This window comes from Larimichthys crocea, chromosome XXIV (assembly GCF_000972845.2).
Source record: "Larimichthys crocea isolate SSNF chromosome XXIV, L_crocea_2.0, whole genome shotgun sequence".
Lineage (NCBI taxonomy): Eukaryota > Metazoa > Chordata > Actinopteri > Sciaenidae > Larimichthys > Larimichthys crocea.
In genome coordinates, this window is record NC_040034.1 from 139,407 (window position 1) to 163,686 (window position 24,280).

At 46.0% G+C, this 24,280-nt stretch overlaps 1 protein-coding gene across 1 annotated transcript in view; it reads left to right on the forward strand.

Annotated features, from left to right (window-relative positions):
- Positions 1-23,504, forward strand: part of stag1a (STAG1 cohesin complex component a) — a 35,776-nt gene extending 12,272 nt beyond the window's left edge. Inside the window, exons 2-32 of the mRNA XM_027274839.1 lie at positions 12,922-13,159; positions 13,386-13,506; positions 13,682-13,837; positions 13,944-14,040; positions 14,134-14,210; positions 14,899-15,103; positions 15,364-15,515; positions 15,599-15,672; positions 15,822-15,945; positions 16,066-16,164; positions 16,251-16,330; positions 16,438-16,545; positions 16,639-16,753; positions 17,014-17,131; positions 17,351-17,454; positions 17,848-17,940; positions 18,215-18,508; positions 18,597-18,667; positions 18,776-18,944; positions 19,896-19,988; positions 20,145-20,319; positions 20,405-20,544; positions 20,629-20,730; positions 20,816-20,964; positions 21,183-21,311; positions 21,395-21,597; positions 21,679-21,847; positions 21,933-22,049; positions 22,148-22,262; positions 22,410-22,490; positions 22,792-23,504. Of these exons, the coding sequence (XP_027130640.1) occupies positions 13,131-13,159; positions 13,386-13,506; positions 13,682-13,837; positions 13,944-14,040; positions 14,134-14,210; positions 14,899-15,103; positions 15,364-15,515; positions 15,599-15,672; positions 15,822-15,945; positions 16,066-16,164; positions 16,251-16,330; positions 16,438-16,545; positions 16,639-16,753; positions 17,014-17,131; positions 17,351-17,454; positions 17,848-17,940; positions 18,215-18,508; positions 18,597-18,667; positions 18,776-18,944; positions 19,896-19,988; positions 20,145-20,319; positions 20,405-20,544; positions 20,629-20,730; positions 20,816-20,964; positions 21,183-21,311; positions 21,395-21,597; positions 21,679-21,847; positions 21,933-22,049; positions 22,148-22,262; positions 22,410-22,490; positions 22,792-22,815 (3,783 nt within the window). The 5' untranslated portion in view covers positions 12,922-13,130 and the 3' untranslated portion in view covers positions 22,816-23,504. The remainder of the gene's footprint in view (positions 1-12,921; positions 13,160-13,385; positions 13,507-13,681; positions 13,838-13,943; positions 14,041-14,133; positions 14,211-14,898; positions 15,104-15,363; positions 15,516-15,598; positions 15,673-15,821; positions 15,946-16,065; positions 16,165-16,250; positions 16,331-16,437; positions 16,546-16,638; positions 16,754-17,013; positions 17,132-17,350; positions 17,455-17,847; positions 17,941-18,214; positions 18,509-18,596; positions 18,668-18,775; positions 18,945-19,895; positions 19,989-20,144; positions 20,320-20,404; positions 20,545-20,628; positions 20,731-20,815; positions 20,965-21,182; positions 21,312-21,394; positions 21,598-21,678; positions 21,848-21,932; positions 22,050-22,147; positions 22,263-22,409; positions 22,491-22,791) is intronic.
- Positions 23,505-24,280: the final 776 nt, after the last annotated feature.

Here is a 24,280-nt window from a genome sequence, read left to right on the forward strand (position 1 = left end):
AGCAGAATGATTTCAGCAACAGAAAAATACTTGAACGACTTCAACGTGGAGACTGAACACCGTTCATGTTTCAGTGAAGGGATCAATAGAATTCAAAAGCAGACTTCCGTTATTATTCACCCTGATCTCAAGCACATCTCTTTGAATTGTGCAGCAGTGAAGGACGTTTATATTCAGTTATTTCTTTGCCCTTGGTTGTAAAGGCATTAACATCACTTTATTGCCACTTTAATTTGAGCTGGCAGGTGCTAGATTCGATACATCATCGCACCAAACGGGAGCTCTCCCAGCTTCTGCAGCCTCTGCAGTTTGACACAACTTAATTTGTGCCACCACCGCGCAGAATCTGAAGAATGCAAGGCGTCGTGCAGTTTAGGTTGAGAAGTGCATGCGAGTTAAAGCTTTTTTGGGGAGGTATGTGACCTATGGATTCGGTCTGCTGAGTCAGAGGAACGCCCCAAACTTCCTGTTTGTGGTTATTGGTGGAGCGTGCACAGATCATGCAGATTATGACCGGCTGTTGTCATCTTGTTTCTGTTCCTCTTTGTTTTTATAGCTTCAGTTATGTCAGCTCATCTCCACCTGTTTGCTTTTGCTTCTCGAATTTTCTCCCCCCCGACTGTTTCTGTCTCAAACGCTTTTGTTTCATTCACCAAAAACAATTTTCCAGTTGTAGTTCACGGCGGTCACAGCGGGAATATGACTTCAAAGCCTTTCCTTCACTTTGTACACCTTTACAGCGACAGACAAGTTTTACATTGTTAGTTTTTAAGGTGGTGGTCTCGTGTCTCAGTAAGCACCCCGGGTCACATTCATGTTAACGTGTTACCGAGCGTCCAACACGGAACAAATCTGGATTAAATGCAGGCCGGATAAAGGCTGCAGGAATCACTGTAATAAAAGTATTATCTCAGTCGTCTCTTAAGCAGCGTAATAAACCAGGAGATGCCGTGAAAAGGCCAATTTTAAAGCATTGAGCTGATCAATCTTGTCGTGTCAGATCAGTCCATGAAAACGATTTCCCCCCTTGAGATGTAATCAAGGTAAGAATAGGTTAAAAACCCTCTTAGAATAATAATAATAATCAGCCTCTCCATGTATTTCAGTGTGGATGCTTGAATGAATATCATCAAATCTCATTCAGCATGTGAGCAAAAACTCAAAGAAATCAAATAACATTATATATTAATAATAATATTAAACAATGAATGTTGTGATGTGGAGCGGTGGCGAGCGGTCAAATCGGAGTCATTAAATTGATTAATTACGGCTTCAGCTGCAAGATAACTTGATGGCAGTGGTGCAGACTGTGATGACAAATTTCCATCACTGACGTAAATAATGTTACATATTCTGTGTGGCAGCACGTTACACGTCACAGGATTCAGGCGGTTTGCCGGTGCGTATGTTCTGGATCTTCTCGCCTCACACACAAAGTAGCTTTTCCGTACACGCCACCTGTTTTGGCGTGTACGGAAAAGCTACTTACATTCAGAGCAGCACTCAGGCTACAGTACGGGTTACACATCTCAGATTTTCATCGGTCAGAGTGACACCTTCGGCAAGTTTCAAGCGTGGGACTCTCCAGCAGCTGATCTCCTCACAGCAGAATGTATATTAGTCTTAAACCTGACTTTAAACCGGTCTTGTGTGTGAATGAAAGCAAAGCTCCATCTAGTTCTTTAGCTTTGTCTAGTTTCATCCTGTGGTTTGAATTCACACACGCTCAGGTCACTTCTTTCTGCCGTCTCCAAAGCCTCGCGTCGAGCATCGTGTATCTTCATCGCCGTTAAGACTCAGCACTGTTTCTCCCTCTGCGAGCCGTATATAGTCTCTTTCTCACACTTTTCCATAAGTATTTGTCCCACTGCCTGATTTTTTTTTCCTTCTGTGTGATGCATTTTGCAGAAGTGAACAGCTCCTATCTAATACAGCAGGACTTTAAGTAAGAAAAATAGCTGGTGCCTCGGTATGACAGGCAGAAGGTCTGACTGGGGATGACTGAAATATTTAAAGATGGCATGTTTTACTAATAATACCGCCCTGCAGCCCCAGAATGTTAAAAACCGAGCAGCTTATTCAGAATTGAACTGCTGACTGGATCTTGGCCTCGAGCCAGTGTGAGTGTCTCGTCGAGCGGAAAACTCGACTCCGATTTAACAGTTTTCCCTCCGGTGGTTTGCGATGACAGGCACTATACTATGATATCTAATTGCAGAACTACATTATATGTCAGTTACAATCACTGCGCTGCCTCTAATTATACTCTTGTAGCAGCTCACAGCTTCTCTCTGAGTCTTGCAGGCGTAACGCACGTGACCTTGGCCCGGTTTATTTAATGTCGTTTACAAGATGCAACCTGTCAGAAGCCGTGAGAAAAACAATCTCTTTCTTTTTTGGCTTTTTTTGCACACTCGAATATAATAGATTTAACTTGTGTCACTGGCACAGACGCATCTTTGATTGCAGCCTGCGTGATGTAATTAACGGTCAGCCGACACAATCGCTCAGTCGCCCAGAACTTGGTGTTTAATATTTTCAAACCCACCAAATTTATCAAACTGAATGCTTGAATGGATTCTCTTAGTCTCTAATGATGTTTGATCAGACGTTTTATTTAAATGTTAATTGCTAATCAAGTTTAACGCTCGCCCTGTCGTCGTCGTAAATGATTTGCTCTGGTGTTATTTCACCGCCGAGCGGTGGATGCGGCAGATTAATGTTTGTTCTGCTGAAGTTTGTGAGCAACAGATGGCTAAATATTCCATGCACGCCGCCACAAACGGAAAGAAATTCAGTGCGTCGTCCTGACTCGTGTGAGAGTTTAGAGGCGAGTTCACGCCGTGTCTTTATTATCAGAGCGAGCGGCGATAGCTGTGAGGGAATCTGGCTTTTCCTCCGCAGCTGTCTCCGACTCGATTGCAAGCTGTTTGTCTTACTTTGAGCGGCAGCGACGTACTTTACAACGCATGCCGGAGCTGTCTGCAGGGGCTGTGCGACGACTAACCAGGTGGTCCCTCTGGCATTCGTGTGAGACAGACCTCATCAATCGGTTTAAAGATTCACCTTTTTTATCATTTCACACACTCTGTCTAAGAACCAGTTTTCCTTTATAACTCAGACACCTTCCAATCCACCGGGAATCACCCCACCAGGAGTGTTTTTGCCCACTAGACTTTAACTCACTCAGATTTGGTCATTTCCTTTTGGTTTATGTGCTTTTTAAATATGCTACACGGGTCATTTGTTTCCCCTTTGTCTGTTATTACGACCAGCAGTTTGCACGCCGTGTTTTATTTTGAAATTCTGCGCATTATCCGCAGAGCTGGGTGGAGACCCGCTTCTTCTGGGCCTCTTCTGAAACAGACCGCAGCGGGACCGCTCGGGGTTTGAAACGTCGAGTTGAACGGGACGCGGTTTAGCTCCGCCAGCCGTGCGTTGCATCCGTTCCTGGAGGAATTAGGTTGTTATTTAAAAAAAATTCTCTACGGTGTATTCTCTATATCTGACTGAAGCTGAGTTATTGCCGCTTTCCAGACACCGCGTCACGTTAAAACCTGCCGTCTAGAGGATTGACCCTCTCGTTTTCCAGTCACGGGATCATCCCTCAAGGCCAGCAGGTCGAGCAAGGTTCAAGTTCATTAAATCTATTTAAATCCATCCAGGTCAGACTTAGACCGCCACCCTCGAGGCGTCCCTGACACCGCTGCAGTGAAGTGAGTAGTGAGACACCTCGCTTTAACGCCGTCATAAAGACGGGTGGTAAAAGTGCTCAGAGAGACAGCACGACGTGACACGGAGGAGAGGAGATAACGCAGCGTGGTTTACAATCACAGATAACAGCCGAGGCTGATTTGGGTCACAATCTTCGAGATAAACCATACATGAGAAAAATAATAAAGTGGTAAGTGGCCACTGAGCAGAAAATGACTTGAGATTTGAGACTGCCCACGTTGCTACGGAAACCAAAAGGAGTTAACATCCATTTGTGGAGACAGAGCGTTCAATAAGTTTTGTTTCTTTTCTTTTAGCAATTGAGCCTGACAGATTATTGCCCCGGACCACTTTTGAACGTAGTGTTAAAAAAAGTTAATCCACTTCAGCCCGAGCCGGATGTAACCTCAGCTCAGCGAGTCGGCAGCGTCTGTACACCGAGACAAAGTTAAGCAGCTTTAGCTTTTGCTGCCAGTCAGTCAGAGCTCGACAGAGCAGCTGAGCCCCCGTGGCTGTAAATCTAAAAGAACAATTCACTCCCTGTTTCTTCTGTTTGAATTTCTCCCCGTGAAGTAATACAGCCAGGTAGATTTCTACCTCAAGTGTTGTCCAGCTTTAACTGAGCATTTGTTTGGAGTCTCTCTCTCTCTCTCTCTGTGTGGCATGTTTAAGTTTTGAAAAGCCGAGGGAACATTCAGAGATCGAGAAACGCTTCCAAGTTGTCTGATGCCTCCGAGCTTATCAGTCCCCCTCGTTGACGCCGGCGTGTTTTTCTGCTGCAAAAATAATGACATCACACTCATCCGTCACGGAGGAGAAGTGCTAGTCTGTAAAATTATTGATTTTATAATATTAATTGTATTAAGTAAGGGTGGAAACACCAGCAACATGCTGAAACATTGTAAACATAGTATGATACTGTCTTAAAATAGAAAGTACCATATACTGTAAAAAAAGTTTTTATGGTAGAAAACTGGCAGCTGTTTTTACCGTAATGATTACAGCGTAACCTTTTCTAATATTACGGCAAAAGCATGTTAGTGTTGTTGGTTTCACGCACAAGTTTTATTCCATATTTTAAAATGTTCACATTTTACAATCAGGTTTTCCTCCCGAGGCTGCACAGATGAAGCAACGGGCAAGATTAAAAAGTAATAATAATATTACAATGTTCCATACATACATGTGTTCAGTAGCTTTTCAGGGCTTGTTTTTCTCTTTGCAGTGGTTATAAAATTGTATATATATTTTTTTTTATATATATTAGTATTGAATTTGAAGTTTAAAATTCAGATACTGTGCCAACCTCACTATGCATCAGTGCCACCGCTTCCTGTTCTCCACACAGGCAGCTCCTTTCTCTCACTAAGAAAAACCTTTAATGAATGAAAGGGTTAAACAGGAGCACACCTGAGTTGCACTGATGCTCAAAACCTTTTTTCAAACACTCACAAAAGATTCGAACCTTCTCACTTCCCCCGGGCAGTCAGATGTGTTCTCCGTGTGTGACTTTACTGCCCAAGTATCTGGTGAATTCAAATGAATAAATCATAAGACAGTCAGCACTTTCTCCATGTGGCCCAGATGGAATAAAAATGTGGTGCCTCTCTGTGACAGTTAATAACAGGTAATAACACTCCATAAAGAAATGGACCTTTCCTCGAAGACTCTTAGAGATGTCGCCGTTGAGCTAAATTGTTCTGAAACGGGCCGTGCAGGAACCACAATGATCATTTTCATATCTCATTCCTGCATCGTTCCCTGGATACATTTCATTTTTTTAGGGAATCCTGCTTGTTTAAGTTAAGAATACAAAAAGCACACATGATCTCGTGTTAGTGATTCTTCAGTGTAAAGTTCCTACGCTGTTTCCGTTTAGTTTCCTGCATTTCTAACGAGTTTGTTGGGAATCCTCGTCGACACTCGTGGAGCTCGAATCTCTTTGTGCTTTCACCGGCTGCGAGCCAGCTCACCTGAGGCCACACCGACCCTGTAAAAACAGGCTAATCATGTATCGTGGCTTCATTTACATGACAATTAACAGGTCGACTTGCAAACAGCTGGTAACCGTTCTTCTGTGTTTGGCCCTTCAACTCCATTTTGTCTGGGTTACTCTCTAATATCTCTAATATTCATTGTTTTTTTTATAAATTAACATATTCCTCTCAGCTTTACACACCTCACATCTTAAACTATTGACTGCAGAGCCAGAAATAGCACCTTTTCTTAAGTCCTGTGTCCCTTTTTTTCCGCCTCCCTGATGTTATTAATGGGCAAATCCAGTCTTGAGTTGTTCCCTCTCAACCGCTGCACAATTACAGCCCACAGTATTGGAAACAGGGGCTCACCGCACTCCATCTCTAGAGATAATGGCCAATTATAGCAGATGCAGTGCAGGTTAGAGTTGTCAGAAGAATAGGCCCGCGGGGAACAGGACGGCGGGAAGGTGTGCACGTGTGTGTCTGCAATCGCAACCTCATTGTTTTTCACCTGTAACTGTAAATGTGACTCGATGTGCACGTCACCACGCGATATTTGCAATATTGAAACATTTGCATGAAGGCATTTAAAGTGCTGAGCCTCCCCGCGACTGCTGGCTGCTGAATCATTACCAGCTCGCAGTGGCACTGTAATAAGATTGACCCCGCGCTCTCTGATCTCCCTGCAGAAAGAGGGAGCGAGGTTTTCTTTTGGGGAGGAATCAGCGAAATGACACATCATCATCTTAATAATAATAAGTTGTAGTACAGAGCCGTTACACGCGTCGTGCAAAGTGTCATTTTGATAATTGGTATCCGTGCGATGAGGTGAACTGTGTCATTTTCACCTTGAAACAGGAGCGGCGTTTGAAAAGGCGAGAAATGATAAATACAGATGCTATTTCTGTCGTCTTATGTATTTAAAAGAAAACTCTCTTTCACAGCTGAAGGGTGTGAAGTGACCATGAAAGTCATTAGCCGTGGTGAGAGGCGCTCTCACTGTCGGATGCGTTTCATACGAGCCCTCTGGCACTATTTAACTTTGACTCGGCATCGCCGGCTGCTCGCGTCATGTCCCGTCATGCATTTATTACACCTGTTATTTACCCTCAGTGATAACACCTCCCTCCGCTTTGCGTAGCTGCTACTAATCCTGTTTGTTTACGTGCGGTGACACACGCAGCGTCACTAAAGTAACTGTTCCCGAGCCCCCGAGTGTTTTTGTGTGCACTTTGAAAAGCCTTTTCTCTTTCAGCCGAGCTATTGAGTTCATTAAAGGAGCCATTGAAAAAGTCATTCAGGAAACAGAACCAGCAATAAAGAAACCCAAAGAGGGGATTTTTGTTGAGGGGATTTGGTCGACTTGAGTAATAGATCCATTAGTTTTAAGGCTCAAGGGTTCTGTTATTACTTTATTATCTTGTCACGGCAGTCACAAGATGAACAGAGTAAATATTCAAATGGTAAATGGTCGTGGCAAAGGTGAGCCTGGTTCTGTTCGACTTGGAAAAACCAGAATCCTCTACTACGTCGTAATGAACGAGGGGGCTGCATTTGTTTTGTTTTTTAACAGGCTGCATTGTAAAGGAGCTGCATTGTCGGGGGCGTATTGTTTCAGGTTAGCAGGGGAGACAATGAAGTACAACACAGAAAAAGCTCAGTCTGAGCAGCGGTTCATGACACACACTCTTTATGCTGAGTGATAACGTGCCGTGAATGTGGGTTTGTGTCACGTCGTGTTCAGGCGGGGTCACGTTAAAGCAGCGTCATGCTTTCTCCTCAAACTCTCGTCAGCGGCCGATATAACTCCACGGGAAGGTGAAACTTAAACTCCTGCCCCCTTTTTTATATTCAGTGAAACTCACACCGACGACTGAAAACCAATCTGAGAGTCTGGCGTCCTCTTTGCTTGGTCACTCTTCTTTTCTTGGCTTCCTCCATCAACGTCTTCTAAGTCTCTTAGCCTCCGTTATTTATATATATATATATCCAGAGAGGCTGGTTACATTGCCCACTGGCTAACCTTCCATCCTCCCGATGGTTCAATACCAACCAGCTACCAGCTCCCAGTCCGGGCATCCAGCTATCAAAGAGTTTAACTCACTTTAATAACAATAAATATTTCAATCCGTCAGGAATCGCTTCATAAAATATAATCCAGTGCTACGTACTCCTCCCCCGACCAATGACGGCATAAAGAGCGGATACAGCACGAGTGACGCCACCTGTAGGTTTCTGCAGCGCAGTTTCGAAGCCGTAAACATGCATCACGTCGGATGTGCTGCTTCTTCCGCCGCCCGTGGGCAAAGACGTGGATTAAAAGTGGGCTGAATGACGCCCGGGTGCTCTAATAAACTATCTGTAACGGCGCTTACCTGTCAATCAGCGGTCACGCTGTTAATTTAAGCGTTAATATCATTTCGTTAAAAGAAATCACACCCCGTACAGTTGTCACGAACGCAGGAATCAGGACCAGAACCTGGTTGCTGTTTATTTCTGCTCTTAATACAGGGGGGGACTCACTTTTGGAGCCAACCTCAAGTGGATGCTCGAGGATTTTGCAGTTTTTTTGCACTTCCACATTAATTTCCCGCTTGCTCCGCTGACCCAGAGCCCAAAGTGACACGGTGCAAAGAACAAAGGCGTACAATGGACACGGTGTTTGGAAACGACACACACACTTCACTTCATTACAAAGTCAGTGTGGCGAAGCTGTAGAAGCAGAAGAAGAGACGACAGGCTTAAGTGTAGCCGGCCGTGTGATGAATGCGTGTGGAATGATGAGAAACTAATGTGGAAATAACTTTGTGCTCTGGAGAAGTCCCGCAAGAGTCTGCAAGTCATGGAGCGCTGATTGGATCTGTAACCCGTCCCGTTCTGTTCTGTTCTCTCTCTCTCTCTGTGGGTCCCGTCTTCACTCAGCCAATCAAATATGCCGTCACCGCCGGGCTTTATGACCCAACGCCGGTTGCTGTAGCAACGCCGGCCTGCCTCCTGGAGAACATGTCATGCATGTTAAGTGGTTCTCAGATGCTCGTTGTCTCTCTCCGTCTCTGCGCTCTCTCTAAAGTAGACACACACACACACACACACGGAGGATAAAGTGACTCCGCAGACCGGAGATAGTTAACACGAGGGTTTGTTTTAGTGCTTCTGAACACTGGCACTTACAACCTCCCCTCCCCTCCCCGTGCGTCTATTTAAATGTGCACGAGTGGCTGCAGTTACCTGCTGAATATCTCATGACTCGCTGGATTTCTCACCACTCGTAAAGTGCCATAAAAGTTTTGTGCGTCAGCACAGAGACGACGCTTTAAAAGTTTGTGCTTCTTCTTTGACGCCCAGCGAAAACATGTGCCGCTTCTGCTTTCCAGTTGTCAGCCTGGCCGTGTTATAGAGGTCTGTGTCAAAGCAAAACAACCTGCACACATCGTTATTTAACAGCCAAGTCCATGATACATTTTACAGGGCTGTTAGCTCCTAATGTTCCCCATCCATCGGACAACGTTTCTTCAGTTTGAAGCGGCTGCTGCGTGACGTTTTATTCTGTAATTCCTTTTCGGTGAAATTTCTATGGAGCTTCTCCCGACCCCGTGTTGACAGGAGATAAAAATGTACAGACACAAATATAGTCTGTCACACACACCACCTGGAATCTCAGCCACCAAGCCGCTACGACTGTCCGCACCCCGACTGCCAGAGTGAAACTCCAGCGACTTTGTTTATACGCTGCTCAGTAAGAACATTAACCCCGTCCTGTGCTGGTACATGTAAATAGTCCGCTTGTATTATTTCTTTCTTTAATGCAAAGGCATCCAAACTGAGCCGTTTCAATATGACAGGACGCTTTAGAGGTTTACGCTTCGTACCGGCGTGTTGGAGGATTCAGTGCCACCTAGAGGCGTAGTTGCAACCTCATCGCCTCACACTAAATGTTAACAACATTATCTAGAGCAAGTGTTCAAACAAGAAGACCCACAGCTTCATGCTGAGGCAACAAAAACATTATTATCAGGTGATTATACACAAATAAAACAAAATATTCTGTAAATAAATCCCCGTAAATCTTCCACACTGCAGAACAACATGCGAGGTAACTACTTTAGAGTTAAAGTTAAGGCTGAAATGTAAAAAAATCATCTTCTTCTTGGTGATTTTTTGGGGTTTTGGACTTCTAGACTAAAAAATAAATGAAAATTTTCTCTCTCAGCTTGCTTAACCTCAACAAGCTCAGTTTCTGTTCACAAAATATACTAAACTGAGTGAATAGGAAACTCTTTGTCTAATTTATAACTTCAATAAACATAAAAAAGAAAAGACGAGAGAGGTGCAGAGTAAATCCAACCGCCAGCTTCTGTCCTGTCCTCCTAAAACAGTTCAGGAGACTCACTTCAAATTATTCACAGCCTCCTGTTGAAGCTGCTACAATCTGTGTGTGTGTGTGTGTGTGTGTGTGTGCGCGGCTGTGAGAAAGCCAGAGAGTGCCAGCGTGTCGAGAAAATGAGAAAAGCCAACGTGTGCATCGAGAGCGTGTCGAGAAAATGAGAAAAGCCAACGTGTGCATCGAGAATTATTTAGTTGTTGGTCGATAATGAGTCGGGCAGGCTCCACACACACACACACCCTTTTCCTGTTCCTCTAATTCTGTGTAGCTCAAGAAAATAACACGATGTGATGACTGAAGTGAAGTGAAGTCGGCTTCTCTAATCTAATGATGAAAGGTGCTCAGAGGCATGTAAGCAGAGATAGAGCGATGAGGTGGAGGTGACTTCTCCAGCAGGTGGGACAGAGGTGAAGTGACATAATAAGAGCAGCCCCCTCCTCTGCTGTTCTGAAGCTGCACAACTTATACTTAGTCACTTTTCTACATCTTGTGACGACGAATCATTAATTAGTCCCAAAGCGTCCGCGACTGGACGTTAAATATCACTTTTCCGCTGTTTCTCGTATCTACATCTCGATTACTCTCAGCGACGTGTCAAGCGTCTCAAGCAGGATCAATCCGCAAATTGAATCACTCGCGTTGATTAGACGACGCCGAACGAGGCGATGATTCGTTTACGCCGGCGTCTTCGGTCGTTGTCGTGTCAGTCGCAGCCAGATTCTCTTCCGGCTTTCTCCACAGCAGGGATCCTTTAGAGTTTGTCGTCTCCACGTTGTTCATCTTCCCTGGGAGTTTGTCGGAGCTGTGTCTGTGCCTCTGGCCTTCCTTTAAGTGGGTAGACCTTGAAAAGCACAAAGCAGCTAAAACAAGGGAATGAGGCTCACAGTGTTCACCGTGCATGCTGCAAAAACTGCTCTTCTTATTGCAGGGGTGTTATTTTTGTTTACTCATGTGTGCAGGTGGAATATATGGCATCTAAATTATTGTAAATATCACATTTTAATCCTTAAATTCAGCGTTAGAAACGTTGAGAAGTGAGAGCAGCCGATAGTCTATAGCAGCGTTAAATGTTTTAGTAACAAGTTAGGTGTTTTAATTCATTCATACTGTCCTTTTAAAGAGGTATTAAATGCTTTAATCACCTGTTTACATACATGCTGTGTGACTCTCCAGGATTTCTTTTTTATTTATTCCACTTCTTCTGTTTTATTCACTTCAAACTCGCGGCATCTTGCAGCAAATCTCTCTGGAACGCTGACAAAGGGCATGTGTGTGTGTGTGCAGAAAAATCATCTTCAGGTGAAACATTTAAAGATTTAAAGGGCAATGCATTCTTGTCCTTGCAGTTTTCACACACACACACACACACACACCCTCACCGTTTATACGTGCAGCCGTATCAGCAGAGTTGGCCGTCTCTTATTGTTTTGCAGGTTTTAATACGTGCAGCAGGAATATCAAAGCACCGAGATCGATGAGAAGCTCAGGTCGGATCCCAGCCTGCAGAAAAGTTTGAACAAACTTCAGATTTTATTAAATATTAAATATGATCACAACCAAACGAGACTTTGAATGCAGACTCTGCGGTCGTAGTGAGTGAAATCCCCGACGAGTCTCTTCCTCACAGTGTTGCTCATATGACAGCTTGGTAGACAGATGACTGTGTGTGTGTGTGTGTGTGTGTGTGTGTGTGTGTGCGTGTGTGTGTGTGTAGTTCACCGTGGTGATACAGGGGGCTCTCCTGCCTCAGCACAAACACTGTGTGAAAGCCTGTATTTAAATACACACTCTCTTAGCCTGCCCCCTACTGTTGCCCAGACCTACTTTCAAACACACACGCATACACTCACACACACTCTGGGGAAAATACACCTTTAAAAACACGTCTCAGGTGAGCCGGAGCCGGACCTGAACCGAGGTGCGAGTCAAATGAGCGTTAAGTGATTTTTTCCCAGAGGCTGCTTCTCCCGGTTCAAACTCAATTAAGCAGTTTGGAGACAGACTTTGGACCGAGGACTTTGTGGATCGTACTGCCCCGTGTGGTTAAGAACGGCACTGCTCCTCCTCTGCTCTTTGCCCTCATTAGCATATGAACGGGTCACTAACTGATGTGATAATTAACTCAGCTGTCAGTCTCCAGAATGATGATTCACCCCCTCAACCAACTCTTAGCTCCGGCTGCGAGGCACCTCGGGGGTCGTTTCACTGAGTTTGGGTTATTTAAGGCACCCGGGAATGTTCACAACTCTCTAAAAATAGTAATAATAATCATATTTATTTAGCTTTTGTCTAACAAAACAACACAAGACTGTGTTTCACTTTTTAACCTGAGAGTAAAGCTTTGATTCGACTTTGACAAAGTTTAAAATGTCACTCAGCGTCTCACTTGAAGCTCATCTCACTCTTTATTTTAATAAAAGAAGCTTATTTAGTTCATGCACTGTTTCTGGGATTGTTTTTTTAAAAACAGCAGCCCTCCTGTGTAAATCCTCACTGCACGGCCCCACAATATTTTGCTGTCGTAGTTCTCAAAGCGTCCAGTTGGTGTCCTCCTCTCCCCGTTTCCACCTCCACGGCCTGATTGAACCGTCTCCGTCTGCTGCTCAGTGACATTTTACAGTTATGACACTTTGGACACCGAGGCCCTCACACATCATAAAACTGTCAGCTCATTTTTAAAAACCACTTAGCATATCTACTCTCAGTTGTATTTTAATAAATCATCCGCCACTTCATTACCTCATTTAAAGCTTGACCCCTTTAACATCTGAGTGAAGTTTGAACTATACAGAGCATACGTATCATTTATGTTGCAAATGTATGTTTTTAATGTGTGTTTTCCAGGAGCTGAAGAGAGTTAAGAGCCCGCAAGTCGAGTGCAGTCCGTCCTGGAGCCTCTCCTCGCTGCACCCTCCCCTCCTCCCAACCGAAACCGGTCTCCTGCGCCTCCAATCTTTTGGACCTGAAACACACTCAGTCCTGAAGACACACATAAGACAGAGTTACACACCCCATCATCGCCGCCGCCGCCGCCACCACCCACACTAACCAGGATGATCACCTCGGAGCTCCCCGTCCTGCAGTGAGTCAAACACACAGATTGCGGAGAGAGAGAGAAAATTGCAAAAGCTTTTGATGAAACTTTTATCTAAACCTTGTGACTGACTCACATCTGTGTCTGCATAAACACGTGATCCCGTGTAATGGCGATACTTCACTAAAACAAGTAGTGCGGTTTGCTTTTCATCCCTATAGTTTCCCTTTTTGTGTGAAGGCTTTCGAACGAGTCACGTCTTTTGTTCTCTCAGGGACTCGTCCAATGAGTCTGGGGCGACGGACGCCGTGGGTTTAAGTATGAGCATGAGCGAGATGGAAGATCCAGAGGTGAAAGGCAAGAAGAAGAGAGGGAGGCCTGGAAAACAACCTCCGGTATGAGTCTGAGTTAAATCACAATCAGACTTGATCTGTTTTTTGTGCGTGTGGTTGTTTTTGATCATTTGAGTGTGTGCAGGCATGGCATGCCCTTATAACCTCCACTGTGTGTGTGTGTGTGTGTGCACTCAAATGTGTGTATATGTTTCTTTGTTTCCTTACGTCCCCACAGGCGTCCAATAAGAAGCCTCGGAAGTCACCGACGGACAAGTCTGTGGGCATAGCAAGAGGGCGAGGGAAGGCCAACGGCGTGGCTCAACATAATGGAGACGGCGGAGACCCCGTCACTCTGTTTGAAGTGGTCAAACTGGGCAAGAGTGCCATGCAGGTGGGTGAATGTGGTTGTAAAATATATGTATATATGCATTAATTATCCAAGTCTGACTCTGGTAGATTTAAAAATCTCACTGTCGTGATTGTGTGTGTGTGTACAGTCTGTGGTGGACGAGTGGATCGAGTCGTACAAACAGGACAGAGACTTGGCGTTGCTGGACCTCATTAATTTTTTCATCCAGTGCTCGGGGTGCAAAGGTAAGGACCGCTGCAGCTGAGTGACATCAGTGTTGTACACGTGTTAATAAATCACGGAATAAATCTTTTTGTTTTGTTTTGTTCTGTGACCAGGCACGGTGAGAATCGAGATGTTCAGGAACATGCAGAACGCGGAGATCATCCGCAAGATGACCGAAGAGTTTGACGAGGTGACATATCAGTGTTCAACTTGTTTAATTGTGTAGTGGTGTCGAGGCTGTGTGTGCACAGTGTGTGCAGAAATGATCCCCAGCAGGATAACGAAGGCTTCGGATGGATTTGATACGATCACGTCTCTGTCGACAGCTCGAAACTGTTTGTTTTTTATATATATAAGTTGGATATTATGCAGGAAAAATGGTGCAATTTAAAAAATGTAAGTCTGACCTTCGACATCAGTTTTCAGTTTTACCTTTTTCTGTTTTTGAAACCAGCTCCTCACCATATCACACAGTCTTTGTAACTAACAGATGAAAGGCTTTCTGGTTCTCCTTCATTGGTAACAAATGTTTCCTCAAGCAGAAAATCATAACAAGCTGAGCCCGAATGAGCAAAAGTGCTGCGAACAATCCCCCGAGCATACACACATCTGCGTCGCTGCTATGACGACTAATTATTTAATAGCAGTAAATGATCCAACTGCCTGAAGAGAAAACTTTCATGTGGCCACTTGTGAATTATAACCGTAACCCTGTTATGAACAGTCGACCTTAAAGGTCATCGAGTTGGACTGCTGTCAGGCCGCGAGGTGAACGATGGGGACCATCTGTTCACCTTCAGTACCTGCACCTCACGAACACTTCAGAGCACAGATGACTCTGATAGACGATAATGAAATCTGCGTGTGTGTGTCAACAGGACAGCGGGGATTATCCTCTCACCATGCCGGGCCCCATGTGGAAGAAGTTCCGCTACAACTTCTGCGAGTTCATCAGCGTCCTGATCCGACAGTGTCAGTACAGCATCATCTACGACGAGTACATGATGGACACGGTGATCTCCCTCCTCACCGGGCTGTCCGACTCCCAAGTGCGAGCCTTCAGACACACCTCCACGTTAGCAGGTAACGACGCCGAGCTTCAGGAGCGCCCGCGAACAATAATAAATTTATTTGTACAGCACGACACCGAGCAGTAATTAAGTGGGCACTGATGTCGCTTTGGGAGCAATGCATCTTATAAGCGGCTGATGATGACAATAAATAAATGAGTTCATCGCTGATAAAAGAAGTTGTCTGCAGAGACAATAAAGCGCCTTCATAAGTTTGATATATCATATTTTCTCGCTGTGTATTTATCACCAAGACTTGTTCTGTGCATTTAGCGATGAAGCTGATGACGGCGCTGGTGAACGTGGCGCTGAACCTGAGCATTCACCAGGACAACACCCAGAGACAGTACGAGGCCGAGAGGAACAAGATCGCCGGCAAACGGGCCAACGAGAAGCTGGAACTGCTGCTACAGAAGAGGAAGGAGGTCGGCCACCGAACTGCTGCGTTATAGATCAAGACGTCCGCGTCCGCAGACGCCTAAACAATTCTGTGTTTTTCTCTTTGCAGCTTCAGGAAAACCAAGACGAAATCGAGAATATGATGAACTCCATCTTCAAGGGAATCTTTGTGCATCGCTACAGGTACACTTTGTGCTGCATGATGTTGATGTTATATATGATAATAGGGACCTCAAACAGTCAGACACGGCCTATTTTTGTCAAGTGTCGTCTGTCCTAGCAGCTTTGTCTCATGATATTCATAATAATCGTGATAATTCTTCATTTTCTAGGGATGCCATCGCTGAAATCCGAGCCATCTGCATCGAGGAGATCGGAGTGTGGATGAAGATGTACAGCGACGCTTTTCTTAACGACAGTTACCTGAAATATGTTGGCTGGACACTACACGACAGGGTAACTACACAGCCGCACCACCACCCGACTGTTTCCGGTTGATGTTTTCTTGCACCATCACTGATCTACACAAGGACAGAGTTGTAGGTTTTTACCTGTATGTCTCGTGTCGTTTCTCAGCAAGGAGAAGTGCGTCTGAAGTGCCTGAAAGCTCTGCAGAACCTGTACACGAACCGAGAGCTGTTCCCCAAGTTAGAGCTTTTCACCAACCGCTTTAAGGTAACGGCGTCGAGACTGTAAAAGGCACAGAGTCACGCTTAGATTCAGCGTTTTTCTCATTTCTCACATTCGATCTGTTTCGACAGGACCGCATAGTATCTATGACACTGGATAAGGAGTACGACGTGGCTGTGGAGGCCATCAGACTGGTCACACTCATCCTGCAGTGAGTAACTTCTCATACGTTTCTTGTACCTCCTTTATTTTCTACCCGAGGAGACGCAGATGTTTTTTAAATCTTTGAGATGATTCATTTCGATTTATCCGCTGCAGGGGCAGTGAAGACGCCCTGTCCAATGAGGACTGCGAGAACGTGTACCACCTGGTTTACTCCGCCCACCGGCCAGTCGCAGTCGCCGCCGGGGAGTTCCTGCACAGGAAGTGAGTCCATCACAAGGGCTTTCAAACAATTAGCTGATGTCTTATTTATCGTCTCTCACTGTCTCTCCTCTCGACCTCTCTCCCGCCTGGCAGGTTGTTCAGTCGTCATGACCCACAGGCAGAAGAAGCGCTGGCTAAGCGCAGGGGGAGGAGCAGCCCCAACGGAAACCTCATCCGCATGTTGGTGCTCTTCTTCCTGGAGAGCGAGGTAACACGCTCACAGACACACACACACAGTTACTGTTATTACATATGATGCACACGTGACATCTTGTATATACTGTACTGCATGCACTGTTGTGGTAAAGCTCTTAAACTGGCACGTTGACGTCATCGAAGACACTCCCGACTTCTATTAAGGGATAAAAAATTGTTGATTTTTCTCTGCTGTTGAGAAATGTCGCCATCTTTGTAGTTTTTACACAATTGCCTGCGAAACCTGATTGTGTACTTTCTGTGTGTGCGTAGCTCCACGAACATGCAGCCTACCTGGTGGACTCGCTGTGGGAAAGCTCTCAGGAGCTGCTGAAAGACTGGGAGTGTATGACTGAACTTCTGCTGGAGGAGCCTGTACAGGGAGAGGAGGGTAAGACACACACACACACACACACACTGTTCTTATTCTCTCAAGAGGCTACTTCAGATCAAACATCTCCGCTGAAAACCAGCTCGGGTTATGATGCAATCAAATCCCGTTCCTTGAAACGCTCTCTCTCTTTCTGACCTTCGCTGTTTGTCTCCCTGTTCTCTCTTCTTCTACTCTTTGTATCCGTCTCTCTCTGACTCCTTCCGTCCGTCTCTGCAGTGTTGTCAGACAGACAGGAGAGCGCTCTCATAGAGCTGATGGTGTGCACCATCCGGCAGGCAGCGGAGGCGCACCCTCCTGTCGGCAGAGGCACCGGCAAACGGGTAGGTCGAGGGCGCTTTTTCCACCGTGCTCACCTTGGATTACATTTCAAGAAGTTCAGTTGAAGGTGAGACTTGAAAGAGATGGGATGAGAGAGCAGGTGAATAAAGCCTTCTCAAGAAAAATACTATCTACAGAACAGGTTTGCAGGAAGTCAACAGTGCTCGTGCCTGTGATTTAAAAGACTAAGTATGTGTAATGCGTCTCAATGTGACTCTCTTCCTGTCCGTTTCATCTACGTGAAGTGTATTATTAAAAACCAAGAATGTTCCTACCCACGATTAACTTTCCTGCTCATATTTAGAAGACAGAATATTCCATCCAACACGAAATCGCGGTTTCATCGCCTTGCCTACTTCTACGTCGATCTAAAGTTTTGCGTCTTGCTTGTCCAGGTGCTGACAGCGAAGGAGAGGAAGACCCAGATAGACGACAAGAACAAACTGACAGAGCACTTCATCATGGCTCTGCCCATGCTTCTGTCCAAGGTAAGATTGACCTGAAATCCAGCCTGCAGTCTGCACGGGTCCAGCAACAGACACAGATTAACAAGAGGGCCGGCTGACTGATCTGTCTGTCGAAAATAATTGATCGTGGTGTTAGTTTTGTAGTCATGAGAAGTGTTATTGAATGTTCGCCACTCTGGAGAAGTGTGCAGGGTAAATGCTTAATATGTAATCGACCATTTTAAGCATCGGGTGTATCTGCTTGTCACTTTTTCCTTCATCTAACTCCCGTTCCTCCCGTCTCCTTCCTCCACAGTACCAGGCGGACTCGGAGAAGGTAGCCAACCTGCTGCAGATCCCTCAGTTCTTTGACCTGGACGTGTACAGTGCCGGGCGCATGGAGAAGCACCTGGACGCCTTGCTGAAGCAGATCCGGCTGGTGGTGGAGAAGCACATCGAGATAGACGTGCTGGAGGCCTGCAGCAAGACCTACAGCATCCTCTGCTCGGAGGAGTACACCATCATGAACCGCGTGGACATCGCCCGCTCGCAGCTCATCGACGAGATGACGGATCGCTTTGCGCATTCTGTCGAGGAGCTGCTGCAGGAGGTGCGAGGGGGGAAAAAATGACTGTGTTGTTGTTGTGGCAGATATACGAGCGTAGTCTTTGTGCACTAACACGTTTGTTTTTCTGCAGGCCGAGGAGGCCGATGACGACGATATCTACAACGTTTTATCTACTCTCAAGAGACTCACAGCCTTCCACAAGTAAGACTACTACTGTTTAGAGCTGCAACTAACAACAATCGTTCAGAAAATAATCCGAAAATAATGACAAATAAAACTGACGTGCTTTCCTCTCGTTTCCTGTCTCAGTGCCCACGACTTGACGCGGTGGGATTTATTCGGGAGCTGCTACCGGCTGCTGAAGGCGGGCATCGAGCAGGGCTCCATGCCGGAGCAGATAGCCGTCCAGGCCCTGCAGTGCTCCCACTACTCCATCCTCTGGCAGCTGGTCAAGATCACAGAGGGGGCTCCCAGCAAGGTGCCGCACTCACTCGACTGACAGAGATTTAACCACACACCGAGGTTTATCGTCTTCAGCCGGAGGGACATGAGCTTATCTGTATCTCTGCAGAGAGCTCCTTGATTTAGGGGCCTTACCCCTCCCCAATCGATCTCATTTAACACTTGAGCACCGCACAGTGGCATCAGGCATCAGATCCCCCAAGGCTGTTATTTTGTGGTGGACAGTTCAACCTCTGATCCGCTGCAGCACAGCGTTTTAAGCTGAAGGATGGTCCTTTTTAGCTCAAGTTCAAGAGTTCTGCAGCTGAAAGATTCCTCATGTGCACCAATTTAATGTCACTTAACTCTTCACTAGTCACTGCAGATTATTAATCGGGAATCACTTGATCCATAATCGTAACGTCTATTTGCAAAACGACACAAAAATGCATTAAAATGTCTGAAAATAGAGAGAAGAGAGTGAAGATGTTAAAATATATTCATATTCAAGAAACCGTTTTTCCTTAAAAATGTCTGAGATGATCGATGGATTGTTTCCTGTCAGATCTTTTTATTAAAAAACTTAAAGTCCTACAGATAGAGTGAGTGAGTCCTACGCTCGAAACGAGCAGCTTGTTCGTATGAAATAGAATTGACACCTGCAGTTCTTGCATCCTTTCTTATGTAATCATCTGAGTCATGGCGGTACAGAAATAGATGCTACTCACACTAATGCTTAGCGTTATATATATTATACAATGACCTGAGCTGACAGCGCGTCGAGAATTTTAACTCGATCGTCGGTAGTCGATCAGTCTACCACATCCCGCCCGCGTCAGCTCGGCGTATTGAGTTGATTTATTAAAATCATTAAAGTTCGATTACTTCGCAGTTAGCCAGGCGAGACATTTAGCCTGACTGATGCCGCTGTTTAATATTGATTTCTGCTAATGTGTGTGTGTGTGTGTGTGTGTGTGTGTGTGTGTAGGACGACCTGTTGGCTCTCAGGAGAGTGGTGAAGTCTTTCCTGGCTGTGTGCCAGCAGTGCCTGTCCAACGTCAACACACCGGTCAAAGAACAGGTGAGAACACGCCCGATATGACCCGCTCACACCTTCTACTTTCTCTTAGAAGTGATAAACAGACAGATAAGTTAAAATTAGAAACCGTCATCTCAAGAAGTCTTTAGTTTTGTGGTAAAACATGTTTTTCTCTCCTCATCTGTGCGTCCTGCTCAGGCGTTCATGCTTCTCTGCGACCTGCTGATGATCTTCAGTCACCAGCTGACGTCCGGCGGCAGGGAGGGCCTCCAGCCGCTGGTCTTCAACCCAGACAGCACTCTGCAGAACGAGCTGCTCAACTTCGTCCTGGACCACGTCTTCATCGACCAGGACGACGAGAGTCAGAGCATGGGTAAGGGCAGAGAAGAAGAAGGTTTGACAAGAATGCGATCAGCTACTTGCTCATCCATTCATTCCGTATGTTCCTCCGCCTCTAGAGGGAGACGAGGAGGACGAGGCCAACAAGATCGAGGCTCTCCACAAAAGGAGAAACCTGCTCGCGGCTTTCTGCAAACTCATCATCTACGACATCGTGGACATGCCTGCCGCAGCCGACATCTTCAAACACTACATGAAGGTGGCTGCTCCTCTGCGCTCGTTCACATAGATCGTCAGATTTTAGTCACCGTGTCATCTTAACCGTCTCGTTTCTCTGCCTCAGTATTACAACGATTACGGCGACATCATCAAGGAGACGCTGAGTAAAACCAGACAGACCGACAAGATCCTCTGTGCCAAGACGCTCATCCTCAGTCTGCAGCAGGTGAGACGTCGACGGAGACAACATGACAACAGGTGGACAATGCGCGGCTCCCTATTTGTCAACCTGTGTGTGTGTGTGTTTGCAGCTGTTCAACGAGCTCCTGCAGGACCAGGGACCCAACCTGGACCGAACGTCATCTCACGTCAGCGGCATCAAGGAGCTGGCCCGCCGCTTCGCCCTCACCTTCGGCCTGGATCAGATCAAGACCAGAGAGGCCGTCGCAACGCTGCACAAGTGAGACTATGAGCGATCCGCTCTCTAGATGGCGCTAAACTTGGGTTCAGTCTTTTATATTTTCAAATTAGCTCGGAAAAGTCAATTCAACATCAAGAGTTTGTCTCAAATATTTTCTACCATCAAGTCCAGAAAGTTAGTACGTCACTTTTAGTGTCTCCGTCGCTCGTCTTTCTGTTTTTCTCACTCTTACTGTGTCTCTCTCTCTCTCGTATCAGGGATGGAATAGAGTTTGCATTTAAGTACCAGAACACTCGAGGACCAGAGTTTCCTCCCATCAACCTCGCCTTCCTGGAGGTTCTGAGTGAATTCTCCTCCAAACTAATCCGCCAAGACAAAAAAACGGTGTAAGCACTCCTTTTACCGTCTTTTATTTTTCTACTCTAAAGCAAAACTGTCACTAAAAAAACCCGTCGCGATGTTTCCTCAGCCACTCGTACCTGGAGAAGTTCATGTCAGAGTCGATGTCGGAGCGCCGGGAGGACGTCTGGCTGCCGCTGATCTCCTACAGGAACAGCCTGCTGACGGGAGGAGACGAGGACCACATGTCTGTCACGTCGGGCTCCAGCAGCAAGGCCGGCTCGGTCCGCAGCAAGAAGGGACGGCCGCCGGTACACAAGAAACGCATAGAGGGTGAGGAGACGGACGCGCAAACACACACAGACGAGCGCCACTCTGTTTATTTGAATTCGACTGAACTTTGCTCGTTTTCAGAGGAGAGCAGCGTCGAGGGCTCGTGGATGTTGCGTAATGACACTCTTCAGACACCGGGAGCGCTGCAGACCCCTCAGCTCACCTCGACAGTCCTCAGAGAGAACAGACCGGCAGAACACATGCCCGACCCGGACTCAGAACCCGGATCAGAGAACGACTTCGTACACAAGTGAGTGTGCATAAAATCTGTAGTTTATCTTCTTCTACACCTACAAACACATACTGACCTGTTGATCCTCTGTTCTGGTCCTCAGCCCTCAGATGCAGATGTCGTGGCTCGGACAACAGAAGATGGAGGAGGTGAACAGGAAGGACCGGACGGGCATGAACTACATCAAGTCGCGCAGCAATCAGGGTGTCCGGCAGACTGTGTAAGTGTGCACCAGCTGACGACGAGTCCGTAAGATCAGACAGACGGATTCTCTGCTTCTAATTGTCTTGTCTTACTCTTTGTGACGTCTCCCCTCAGGCGTGGGTTGATGGAAGATGACGCAGAACCCATCTTTGAGGACGTGATGATGTCATCGCGGGGCCAGCTGGAGGACATGAACGAGGAGTTTGAAGACACTATGGTGATCGACCTCGTGAGTAAAAGCCGCTCTCTCTCTCTCAGGACGTTTGGATTTGAAACGTTCCGTTTGTCTCTGCTGAAGTCATGACATAAATAAAAAGATAAATCAAGAATCTTTGCGTCAGTTCATCGGTTCTAATCTTCATCTCGTCCCTCGCAGCCGCCATCGAGGAATAGACGCGAAAGAGCGGAATTAAGACCGGACTTCTTCGACTCCGCAGCGATGATCGAGGACGAGTCGGTAAGTGAACTTGAGCTGAAACGATCAGCCAGTCTTCTTCAGTCCATCTTGTATATCGTGAGTCGCTGTAACAAGTGAATTTCCCCAGTCTGGGTTCAATAAAATCTATCTTATCTTATCGGGAAATTGTTCCCAATGTATGAATCCAACATTTCAGATTACACACAGTACTAGACTTCACGTCAGCTTTCGACTTTGGCGCCCTCTAGTTGTAATTTCTTTTAAAAGCACTGTTGCAATGCCGAGATATTTTTTTCTCTTTAATATTGTCTGACCGTCGCTCTCCTCTCCATCGTTCCAGGGTTTCACCATGCCCATGTTCTGATCTGGGACGAGGCAAAAGATCAGGAACAACTTCAGGAGTAAACACAAGGGGGGAGGGAGGGGAGGGAGGGGGTGTTTGGGGAGTCTAAACCCACATAACCTGCCAATCAAACTCTTAAGAAGAAGAAGAAGAAGAAGAAGAAAAAAAAACATTGTTGAAGTACTTTTCTTTCTATAAGACACGACGGACGGACGGACGGATGGATGGATGGAAGGAAGTTTGGATCTCACCTGGGGAAAAAAGCGTGAAGCGAGGATCGGTTCTGTCCTTTCAGGCGGGCCGAAGGATCCAGAATATTCTCCAGAATCTTGTCCGGAGCTCCGTCTCGCTCCTTCCTCCTCCTTCTTTTTTTCCCAGCCCGTTGGGCTTAGCTCTTGTTAGCGGTGATGGCGACCCGGCTGCCGTCACAGTTTTCACCTCCCCCCTCCTCCTCTCTCTCTGTTACACAGATGTACAGTCGTTTGGTTCCGATCAGCAGCACAGAGCGGCGTGACTCTCTGTACAGCCTCCCCCACCCCCCAAACTCTTCTTTCGGTGTCGCACTTCGATCCACGTGGTCAAATCCAACATAGAGAGGATCTCAATACTAAATGTTCTATATCTTTGCTCTTATTACCACCCACTCCCCTTCCCTCCTCTCTCTCTCTCTCTCTCTCTTTCTCTCTCTCTCTGTTTGCCATCTGAGTCCTGAGAGTGTGTGTGTGTGTGTGTGTGTGTGTGTGTGTGTGTGTGTGTGTGTGTGTGTGTGCTGGTGTGTGACGTGTGTGTAAAGTGTTGGTGATGATGGCTGAGTTAGTCGCACATGCACACTGGAGGAAGTGATGTAACTGTGTGTGTGTGTGTGTGTCTGTGTGTGTCTGTGTGTGTGTGTGTGTGTGTGTGTGTTGTCATTTGGTGACGGTGAAGCCACACAACCTTCCAACCCCCCCGGACAGACCCCCACCCTCCTCCTCCTTATCCCAGATCTCAGACACGTTCTGCTCACTCACACACACACACACACACACTCACACACACACACACACACTCCCCCTCGAAGATAGCGGCTTTTTTTGAAGTTAAAGTTTTAAAAAAAATGAGAAAAAAACAGAAAAGGGAAAAAAAAGACAATAAACATATTTTGAATTCTGTAGCTTTAGTACTAAAGTTTTAAAACTCGAGTGTGTTTTTGTTTCCGTCTGATGTTTGTACAGCCTTTTTTTTTTTTTTTTTTCTTGAATATGTATCTTGTTTGTTGCCAAATTGTGGCCTACATACTTACAGTATATTCCAGCCTCTTCCCCCTTACACCTGTAAACTCATATCTAACGGTTACCGAGCTCAGATTGTTGCTGTGGGATACCAGCTTCTTTTTTTTCTTCTTCTTCTTCTTTATTTTTTTTTTAAAGCGCTGTATGGTCCGATTAGTTTCACAGTTCAGTATTACAGCAGTTTGTCCGTTAGGTCTCTTCATCAAATCGAGCTC